The sequence below is a fragment of the Zingiber officinale genome, chromosome 9A, assembly GCF_018446385.1.
Source record: "Zingiber officinale cultivar Zhangliang chromosome 9A, Zo_v1.1, whole genome shotgun sequence".
Classification (NCBI taxonomy): domain Eukaryota; kingdom Viridiplantae; phylum Streptophyta; class Magnoliopsida; order Zingiberales; family Zingiberaceae; genus Zingiber; species Zingiber officinale.
Genome location: NC_056002.1, coordinates 116,149,208 through 116,160,975, shown reverse-complemented (window position 1 = coordinate 116,160,975; position 11,768 = coordinate 116,149,208). Strand labels below are relative to the sequence as shown.

General features: G+C 38.9%; 1 protein-coding gene across 2 annotated transcripts in view; it reads left to right on the top strand.

The window, feature by feature from the left end:
- The first annotated feature begins 1,477 nt into the window (after window positions 1-1,477).
- The window catches only part of LOC122018964 (MADS-box transcription factor 51-like), a 46,647-nt gene continuing 36,356 nt past the window's right edge, over window positions 1,478-11,768 (top strand). The window contains exons 1-2 of one of the 2 annotated variants that reach the window (XR_006121964.1): window positions 1,478-1,780; window positions 2,858-2,952. Coding sequence is in view for 1 of the 2 variants with exons in the window: in XM_042576456.1 (XP_042432390.1) it covers window positions 1,593-1,780 (188 nt within the window). In the remaining variant the exon portion in view is untranslated. The remainder of the gene's footprint in view (window positions 1,781-2,857; window positions 2,953-11,768) is intronic. The other variant, XM_042576456.1, reaches the window with a different exon arrangement.

Below are 11,768 nucleotides of genomic sequence, written 5' to 3'. Positions count from 1 at the left end.
ATCCCTAGGGGTAGGGAAGGGGAAAGGACAAGAAAGGAAGGGAAGAGAAAAAAATTTCTACAAACAGAGGAGAAGACAGAGGGAGACGGCAGAGGGGGATAAGACTGTTCACCTCCGATAAAATCTTCACACCGTTTCCACCTCCGCCTGCTGTCAACTTCCACGATAAACAGAGCAAACTATCTGCCATTGTCTCCATTGGATTTTGCCTCTCGTTTGACTCTATTTCTTCTATATTCTCTGAAGAGCTTGCCAACAAAATGAGAGATGGATGAAATCGAGTAGATTAATCTACGATCAGGTAGCTTCAATTTCGATCCTCCTCCTTGATTTCTTGGTTCCAACTCACATCGAACAGATAAAAATAAGATTTTTTTGTTTGCCTCGTTTTGTTAGAGCAAGCAGCTATGGCGGATGTTGGCTCAGAAATAGCTACGACGAATGTTGTGCAAAGCTGGTGGAGCCGTCAGAGTCGTCGGAGGCTCGCGTGGTTGACGAAGGAAAGGCGTTCCAGCTTGTGGGCGAGCCCCCAACAACCCTTCGACTCACGAGTGAGCCCCTCGTCGCCCGTCTGCAAGCAAACGAGCCCCTCACCGCCTGTCAGCTCACACACACAAGATCAGGGCTTGAAGTGAGTAGGGAACTTGCGGGGGAGGAGGGAGTAGAGAGCGAGATCGATGAGGGGATATGAAGCCACTTTGAGCTTTGGGAGGCAGAACCGGATTTGAAGTGTTTGAGAGACTTCCATTGGAGCTGCTTTATCGATCTTTGCTTCTCCGTTATGAAGTAGATCTCGCCGGGGAAGGTGGCAGCGGACATGGAAGAGTAGTACAATACTAGGATGGTAGTCTGTTGGCATATAGAGGCAGCGCACAAAGTTGAGGCGGAGTTGCAACGAAAGACGGATGGTTACTTTCTGTCCGATTTTAAGAGGATGAAAAAATGCCTTAAAATGGATCCATTGATGGTTTCGTCAACCATCCATCCGTTTTTTCAGAAGATGTAAACAAGAGAAAGGATGAACAATCCATCCTCTTTGTGTAGTAAACAGTGAAAAATTTTGCATGCAGAAAACTTTCCTTTCTTTCACTCATCCATCCATCAGAGTAAACAGGGCATTAAGGTGAACAAAAATCAGTTTAACCGTAGCGTGGCCCACAGCACGTTGACTGCGGGGCAGTCGGACTCGCTGAGATGGAAGTACGGTTCGCGCTTCAAGATGGACGCTTCAGATCGTCTGCCTTGGTAGGCCCCACGGTCGCCCTGGCGGTCTTATCTTCTAGGCAACGCGAAGCAGCTTAATTCGCCCCTCGAACTTGGAGTGTCCACGTAAGCATTGCACAGCGGCAAAGGAATTCATGTCGCCACCATGCGGTGGCAGGTGGGGCCTCGCGAGTGAGTTTTTGTAGTCGGTAACTAGCCACCAGGCCCCACCACCTCCTTGTCTTTTTGCGATTTTTTAATTTCCTTTCTATTTACTCGTCCGCCACGCGATTCCCTACGCATCCACAGTAGTCCACAAACGCCAACGCACTATCGAGAATCGCTGGCGTAGGTTGCTGTTGGAGTTCCCTCGGCGGTGAGGCGAGGCGATGGGGCGGCGGGGGAAGGTGGAGCTGCGGCGGATCGAGGACCGGACCAGCCGCCAGATCCGCTTCTCCAAGCGACGTAGCGGCCTGTTCAAGAAGGCGTACGAGCTCGCGGTGCTCTGCGACGCTGAGGTCGCGCTCGTCGTGTTCTCCCCTGCCGGGAAGCTCTACGAATTCTCCAGCATATCCAGGTGCGCTGCTCCTCCCTCTTGCCGCTTGAACCGCCTCCTATCGCTTCGATTAGTTGCTTCTTCTTTTCGTTTCCTCTTTCCATGACGCCGTCGCCGTCGCCGTCGTCTAAGTCAACTTCTGGAACCCTAGGAATATGGTCTGTCTTCTGATTTCATAGTTTCGCAGAGGGGTAAGGAGATTTAGGCACGTTAGTGAGTGTAATATTCGGGAATCGGGCGATCGGCTCCCGATCGGGCTCGAGGAAGTTTTATGTGCTGCCCGCATAAGAAAGTAGTCGGCTTGGAGTTTGTCTTCTCGTACATAATGACACGTCCTGTCATTACGATTGCATGCTTATAATTTACGTGAATTTTGATTATTCTCAAAGTATCACACAGAGCGTCATACTTGGGCGTAGCGTATTTTTAAAGTTCCAGTTTCCTGTTTTATTTATTTGCCAACCTATTCAATTTATGTTTTAGAACAAACTGTTTTTTATTTATATCTGAGAGGCTGTGCTTTCTGCCACGTTAATCGTTGCGTACCTTCCAACGCTCAGAAGAACAGGCAGGATCGAATTAACCCTCTTGTATCTATTACACGTTTGCATTTAAAACTCTCGTTTATTCATGAGTTACCTAGTGCATTTAACACTGTCGTTTTGTTCATGAGACGCCTAGTGGATTAACACGTGCACAGGATTTAAGTTTCTGTGGCATTTAAGTTTGTAATTTTTATTAGGCGGTTACATATTTACGTTTTTCTTGTTAGCTCGTTCTTTATTTACAACATCATCGTCGAATCCATGAATATGTACGATTCATTAGTTTTGGAAGTTGAAAAAAAACTTTTGTTCTTTCAAAAATCATAGGCGGTGACTTGTTAAGCACAACATATTTCTATTTAGTGAAGCAACATTCTTGTATGTTCTCATACTTCTGTCAATATATGAGAGTATAATTAGAGTAGGTTATTGATTTAGGTCGTCTTTCATTTGATTTATCATGACCTGAGTGCTACATTTGATGAAGTTGGTCAAATCAATAATCTTAACAAGCCATGAGCTTTAGGAGGTTGACTATGCTCAAACTACTTAGGTGGGTTTGTATTGTGGTGCACCACCCAATTGACGAACGTTCAACTCAATCAGCGCACATACACATGGATAACGATATCATCATCAACAAGTTGTGTGAGTTTTATCTACTCCGGTTTGTATCACGGATCTGGCATTTATGTCATTAGTACTACTTCTATTTATTAAATCACTTAAGATTACATTAATTAACGATTTAATGATCCTTATGTCTACAACTCTAATCAATTTATCTTGTCAAACTACTTTATTTATTAATCACCTTTATACATTTCTATACTGTTTATGCTTTCTCTTCATATCACGTATACTCCTAATCACTCTCAAGTTTTCTTATGTTCATATTAATGCCACATATCCATCTTCAATTTTTTTGGTATATTAAGTTTTATTGTTATTTAGTACTTGGCAATAATTTTTTATCCATAAAGCACGTGATAGTGCAGCGGACAAGATCGCCATACCTACAACAACAAAATATTCTTTCTTTCTTTTGTTAATTACTTAGCAAGGACACATATTAGAAATGATATAGAATATGCACACCGAAAGGATACAATAGTTTAGTTGGCTCACAACCCCCGGGTTTGTTACAAGGCCTATGCACAATGTCGTCCATTAACTTTCTCCTTTTTGGTAAAATGTTGGAGGTGGAAAAATCTCTTATACACAAGATGAGTACAAGTATAAAGAACTAAGATTTAACCGTAGGAAATAGAATAAATCTCTTGAGTGTGGTGTGTGTTGTTATGTCTTCGAGCCACAAGCCTCCTTTAATAGCCTTTGGTCTCCAACTATCAACTTGTCGATGACGCACTGCTCTCGTCACTTGAAGCCCTTTCGGTCCCTCGGATCGTGCTTAATCAACGCCTCAGCCTCATTTAGGAATAGGCGACCCTTATCCGATCAGGCTAACTTGGCACCCTTCTGGTCACCGACTGGTCAATCATGTCTCTGACCATTTGATTCTGTTGTGCTCCATGTATGCTTTCGATCGTTTGGAGGTCCTTCTAGTCGCCCTGACTACCCAAATTACTTGGATCTTAGATCTGTTCAAAGATAAGTGTATAGTGCATGGGGCCATCCTGATCAAATCCAATCGCTCGGGTTTTAGGTCACTAGGAATTCAATTTCGGTCTTTCGGAACCCTAACTCAACTCTACTATGACTGAGTTCGCTTAAGTTGAGTCTACCCTTATCTTGAGTACAATTCACTCAACTCAACTCACTAACTTACCTTTCACAACCTTTCTTCCATCTTCTTTCCCTCGAATGCATGGAGCTCTTCAGGCTCATTCCCCATGCGACTTTCTCGCTCTATCGGTATACTCTTTCATCAACTTTCTCGTACCTCGAATGCACCAAGCCTGTCAACTCCTTTTCTATGCCATCTTTTTTTTTTTTTTTGCATCTTCGACTCCACTTCTAGCGGTCTCCGATACTGTCTTTTTCAATTTGTCAGGTGTCCCATACTCACCATACTTCACCGGATTCATAATCATTAGGTACCTATGTGCTTCATGAGTCCTTGCACACTCAAACATACATATCAGAAACATAGTAAAACATAAGTTAACTTATTTGACCAAACATCAAAATTATAGTATACACCACTTAGGGTTCCAGCAATCTCTCCCTTAACCATTCGTGCTACTAAGATAATGTAGGTTGTATTACAATCTTATAGTCTAGAAGATTGTGATGATCACAAATAGCTAGAAACTTTTATCTATTACAATTGTTCTTCCTTGCTTGTTACAATTGTTCTTCCTTTCTCATTATTGAATGATCAGAGATCCAAAATATAGAATTTGCCTTTTTTTTTTTAAATAATTGAAACTATATTTGAAACTCTTACTTCCATATAAGCATAATGAAGTTGAACTTAATTAGCAAACCATGCTTGTGGCTTGCTCGAGTCTATAAGCTGTTTAATACATACAATAAACTCTTTTTGAAGGATGTGAAAAGTCAGGGATTTCATATAAACTTATCTTATTGCATTCTTTATATCTATTTTGAGAAAGGACCATTTTCAAGTTGCAATTATAACAATGAGAGTTTAAATAATGGTTAGCTGGATGATTGAAGGAAATGATGATTTTATATTTTTGTTCGAGACCTTTTGTCATAAGAGAAGCTTTGTAACATTCTACACCTTCATTGGTGTGATTTTTTTTTTCTCGGATCCATTTTCATCGCATTGTTGGTTTTTTTTTCCAGAGGAAACTTATCTCGGATTCATTTTCATCACATTGTTAGTTTTTTTTCAAAGGAAACTTAACCAAATCTTGCGTTTTGATTTTGTCTTTTAGAGTGTTTGCACTTCTTTGTTTGATCGTACACTTACGCAGAGTTAAAGGAGGTTTCATTAATGAAGTACATTCATATAATATTGTAAGAATATAATAAAACTATAATCTTGGAGTTGTTTCCCAAATAACACTTAACATATTCTAACACTCCCCCTGAAGTTGGAGCATTCATATTTGAAATGCCCAACTTGCGCAAATGAGATTGAAAGAATGACTTTCTAAGTGGTTTAGTAAGGATATTCGCAATTTGAGTGTGCGGCAGTGTAAAGGTCATGATAGTGCATTTCAATATATTTTGTCTGCTCATGAAAAAAAGGATTCGCCACAATATATAATGTCACTTTGTTATCATAGTGCAATATGACAGGATCCAAATTATTGATTTGTAAGTCTTGTAAGAGGTATTTCAACCAAGTTAACTTACACGCAAGTCATTGCTCTATACTCCGCCTCTTTCGAGAAACGCGAAAAAATTTATTTCTTTATCTTCCAAACATTAAGAGGGGAGCACAGGAAAACACAATATCCAAAAATTAATCTTCTTTTAGTGGGATAGGCTCCTCAATCTACATCACAATAATCAATTAAATTAAGATCATTTTTGCTAGAAAGAAAAATACTTTGTCCAGATGTTCCCTTCAAATATCGCTACGTCAAGATGTGAGTTGCGTGGATGGGGCATAAACTGACTAAGAAGATGCGCTGAATAAGTGATATGTGGACGAGTAATTGTTAGATAAATAAGTTTTTCAACAAGCCTTCTATATCATGAAGGATCTTTAAGGATTTCTCCATTTGTTATTGTGAGTTTTAAGTTTTATTCCATGGGAAAAGTGACTAGAGCAACTTTAAGGAGACTCATCTCATTTTGTAAATCCAACATATGTTTTTGATGTGATATAGAAATTCCTTGTTTCGATGTAACTAACTTTACTTTCCGAAGTCTTTTATTTGAAACTGCTCATGGAGAAAGCTTTTGAGAGTGACATGATGATCATTTCCCGTGACTATCTTGTCACCAATATAGATTAATGTATCTGTGAATGAGTTCCCACGTGCTCGTGTAAAGTGTGAATAATCTGCCATAGATTGTTTATAGTCGCCCTTTTGAATAGCTATAGAAAATTTAGAATACCAATTGTGATAAGCTTGCTTTATCCGAAGAGTGACTTGTTTAGTCGACAACATCCCCTATTGGCGAAAGCATGTAAACTTCTTCATCTAGGTCGCCATAGAGTTGATGGAGAGATCAATCACTAACAACTATAACTGGAGTTTGAATCTTGGCATAGCCGAGATAAATGTCTCCTTCATGTGCCAGTCACTATTTCAAGGATTAGTAGTCATCTGTGATTTATCTCTTCTGTGTTGACTCTGAGACGGATTGGCAGAGGTGTTGGGCAAGCGCAATTGCTTTTTTGCCAACTTGCCAACTAACAACTATAACAAGTAGACAACGGAGCATAACTAACTTGACAACATGTGCAAAAGTTTCATTGTAATACAACCCTTAACTTGTGTATAACCTCTAGCGATGAGTTTTGCCTTGTGATATTCAATATTTGTAGTTGATTTTATACAACCACTCACAACCAATTTGCTTCTTTCCTCTTAGTAAAGAAAGGTCCATGTCCCATATTCTCCAAATTCTTGAATTCCAAACTCATGGTCTCTCGCCACTTAGGATCTTTCTCAACTTGGGGCAAATGTGTTGGGTTCTATAAGACTAAAGATATGTGAGAAGAAGATAAGTTTTATAACATATAAAATTTGCTAAAGGATAACGGGTGCTCTTACATGACTTTGCCATTGAAGATGATGATGAGCTTGGGGAAAACAACTTGGTTTGCGAGCAATGGAAATCACGTAGCCCAATTGATGTGTGGCGAATACGCTATTGTTTTCATAATATAGATTTATTGGATTGAACTATTGGAGGTGATATATTATATGTGAGTCTTTCATCAATAATATGGTCTTTAGATTTTCTAAGTATTCAAGAATATGAAATGTTTCTTTTTAAAATGAAGTAGCATGATTATATATTGGTAAAAGATAGCACCAAAGAGTTATTTTCTTTCATAGATCAAAAAGGAAATATGTGATCATAAAAAATAGCATCTCAATTTTAAAAAAAAATTATTTAGCCTCTATGTCATAGACTTTATAAGCCTTGACCAATAGAATATCCCACAAAAATATATTCTTGAGTCTATTGATCAAATTTATGTTTGGCTTGATATTGATGGTAAAACACAATTATCCAAACACTCGTAAATGATGATAAATGGGTGGTTTATTGTAGAGAATCTTAAATGGTATTTTCTTAAAAAGTAAAGGTGTAGGTATGTGATTGATAAAATAAACAGAAGTAAGCACACTTTCCCTCAAAAGGTTAGTGGTAGATGTGATTGAAACCTCAAGGTTCTAGCCACACTCAAGATATGTAATGTTTTTGCTACACTGTTTTATTGGGATGTGGAACTGACAGTACTTTCATATATTTATCCCATGATCATAAAAAAAATTCCTCTTTGAATAAAACTCATCCCCTCTATCTATTTGAAATCTTTTAACTTTTCTATTAAATTGGGTTTCGGCATATACAAAGAAAGATTTTAGCTAAGATTGCATCTCAGACTTATAATGCATAAGAAATATCCATGTATGTTTAGAAAAATCATCCACAATGGTTAAAAAATAATCACCCCGAATGGGAGATAATTCGAAAGCTCCCTAAAACTAATCTCGTTTGCTTTGCTAAAGGGCAAATATCACAAACTTTATTTGAACAAATATAAATTTTACTAACTGATTGTGCAAGATGCTTCATAGGGTGCATATGGATGGGTGATTAGTCGTTTTTGCCAAAGATCATGTTATGAAGATGCATTATTAACTCTAGGAACAAATGGAATTGATGGTGTGTAAGAGATGTGATAAAGGTCATTATGTTACCTCCCTAGATTCAATCATCTTTCTTGTTGACAAGGTTTGTAAAAGACAAAAATTAGGAAAGAAAGTGACGATCAATTTAAGGATTTAGTCATCTTATTAATAGATAATAAGTTGACACAAAAGGAAGGCACACAAAGGACATCTTTGATGATAAGATCTCAACTAAGTTTTGCAAATCTAATTGAAATAATTTGTGTTTTATGTCCATTCATTGGGTAATAAATATGAAAGAGATTTTATGTTAGTAATAATTTAGGTGATGAAATCATGTGGTTAGTGGCCTCACTATCAATGATTCATTTTCAAGAAGTTTTAGAATCAATATAGCATGAAGAGCAAGAGGGAGTGATTAGACCTATAACATTAAAGAGAATAATTAGACCTATAACATTAAAGGGAGTGATTAGACCTATAACATTTGCCTTCGGTTGAGAATCTTTATTATTCAAAAGATGTAAGAGTTGTTGATATTGTTCATCTATAAAACTTGGAGTCTCTGACTAAGAATTATTTGCAAAGGATTCTCTCTTTCTATTTTATTTTTGGTGTAAAGAGCTATATTCATTGAACAACAAGTGTCGTAGTTGCCACCATTTAAAGGTTTGGCGATCGAAATAATCCTTGAATGATTTTATTGAAAGTAAAATCTAAAATCTCGTATCTTGGGAACCACGAGTTAGACCTTTATATAGGAAAGAAGATATATACCAAAAGATAAAAATACCCCTATAATTATTCTAACACTCTCCCTCAAGCTTGTGAATATAGATCATATGTACCAAGCTTGTTATATATGTAGTCAATTCGGGGACCTCTAAGTGACTTAGTGAATATATCTGCTAGCTGATCATGTGAGTTGACAAAACTAGTAGATATTTCTCCAGATATGACTTTTTCTCTGACAAAGTGACAGTCAACTTCAATATGCTTTGTTCTCTCATGGAAGACTGGATTTGAGGCAATATGCATAGCGGTCTGGTTGTCACATATAAGTGACATTTGTGTAACCTCTCCAAACCTTAGTTCCTGAAGCAATTGTTTTAACTGTATAAGTTCTTGACTGGCAATAGTCATAGCTCGATATTTTGCTTCTGCACTGGATCTTGCCACAACATTCTGTTTTTTGCTTTTCCAAGAAACAAGGTTATCTCCGACAAATATGCAAAATCCAGAAGTAAATCTTCTATCAGAAGGAGATCCTGTCCAATCTGTATCAGAATACCCCACGACTTGAGTATGCCCTTTGTCTTCATATAGAAGCTCTTTCTTGCTGCACCCCTGATATATCGAATAATGCGAGTCACGGCATCCCAATGTTCTTTGCACGGAGAGTTAAGAAACTGACTTACTACACTTACTACAAATGAGATATCCGGACGAGTGATAATAAGGTAGCTTAGTTTCCCTACCAATTATCTGTACTGTTCAGGATCTGAAAGAGGCTCCCCCTGATTTGGCAGGAGCTTGACATTAGGATCCATGGGATTGTCGACTGTCTTTGAGTTTAATATTCCTGTTTCTTCCAGAATATCCATTGCATACTTCCTTTGGGATATAATAATCTCATCTTTAGACTGTGCTACTTCTATCTCGAGGAAATATTTGAGTTTGTCGAGATCTTTTGTCTGGAAATGTTTGAAAAGATGTTTTACTTGTGAAATCCCAAGATGATCATTATCTGTGATGACATTATCATCAGCATAAACTACTACATAGATGCAACCAGTAGATGAGTGGCGATAAAAGACAGAATGATCAACCTCGCTTTGAGTCATGCCAAACTGTTAAATTACGGTACTAAATCTACTGAACCATGCTCTGGGTGACTGCTTGAGACCATATAAAGATTTTCGCGAGCGACATACAAGACCAGAAGATTCTCCCTGAGCAACAAAATATGAAGGTTGCTCCATGTAGACTTCCTCGAGCAGGTCACCATGTAAGAATGTATTTTTGATGTCCAATTGATGAAGGGGCTAATGGCGAATTGCAACAATAGACAGGAAAAGACGCACAGAAGACATTTTGGCAACAGGAGAAAATGTGTCTCCATTATCCAATCCAAATGCCTGAGTATAGCCTTTAGCGACAAGACAAGCCTTAAGCCGATCAATCGTGCCGTCTACACCAACTTTCACCGTAAACACCTATCGACAACCAACCACTGACTTCCCAGGAGGTAGAGGAACGAGGTCCCAAGTCCCACTACTCTGTAAGGCACTCATTTCATCAAGCATAGTCTGTTTCCATCTTGGATGGGCAAAGACATCACTTGTAGTCTTTGGAAGAGAAACAGATGACAAGGAAGACAGACAATAATAATAGGATGGAGAAAGACGATGATAGCTCAAAGAAACATAGTGAGGAGAAGGATTACGAGTGGAACGCATATCCTTCCGAAGTGCAATAGGAACATAAGAGTCAGGAGATGAGACCGGAGGAAACGACGAAGGACTTGGCTCCAAAGATGTGCCCACGGCAGTGTCAGTGTTGGCCGGCGGCAAAGCAGAACGAGGACGACGCTGATAAACCTGCAAAGGAGGAGACAAGACTGGAAATGATAGAGATGTCTCCGGAGGACAAAAGATAGTTACTGGAACAGATGGAGAGTGAGAAACCTCGGCCTATGAAGCAGAAGGATAAAAAAAAGAAACTGACTCAAAAAATGGGACATCAGTAGAAATGAAGTGCCGACGAAGAGTAGGGGAATAACACTTGTACCCTTTCTGAGACCGTGGGTACCCAAGGAAGACACACTTATGAGACCAGGAAGAAAGTTTGTCAATGCCGGGATCAAGAGCATGAGCAAAACATATAGAACCAAAGACCAGAGGTGGTAGAGGATGAAGAGGCTGATGCGGATAAAGTATCTGATGAGGTATTTTATCCTAGAGAGTGGATGAAGGCACGCGATTGATGAGATAACATGCAGTAAGTACGACATCACCCCAAAATTGATGAGGGACATGAGAATGGAGAAGAAGAGTTTGAGTGATCTCGAGGAGATTACGATTCTTGCGTTCTGGAATCCCATTCTGTTGAGGGGTAGGAGGGCAAGACATGCGATGCAACACACCATGAGATGTCAAGAAGGTACGAAATTGAGTAGATAAATACTCACGTGCATTATCACTTTGCAAAGTTCGAAGGGAAGTACCAAATTGAGTTTTTATTTCTAGAAAAAAAGATTCAAAAATAGAAAATAATTTTGAACGATCCTTCATTAGATATAACCATGTACAACGGGAAAAATCGTTTATGAAAATAACAAAATACCTTGACCCCATTGTAGAAGAAACACGACTCGGACCTCAAACATCAGAATGAACCAAAGCAAAAGAAGACATAGCCCGACTCTCAATACGAGGAGAAAAAAAACTACGAACATGCTTACCTAATTGACAGGACTCACAAGATAAAGATTCTAAGTGAGAAAGACTAGGATGTAACTGTTTTAACTTATTAAGACCTAGATGACCCAACTGAGCATGATTAAATAGTGGAGATGCCGCCGCCGAACCAACAAAAGAGGATTGGTGAAGCCGATAGAGGCCATGAGATTCATATCCGAAGCCAATCATCCTCCCCGTACTCCGGTCTTGTAAGGAAACAGATGTATTAGTAAAAAAAATGATACAA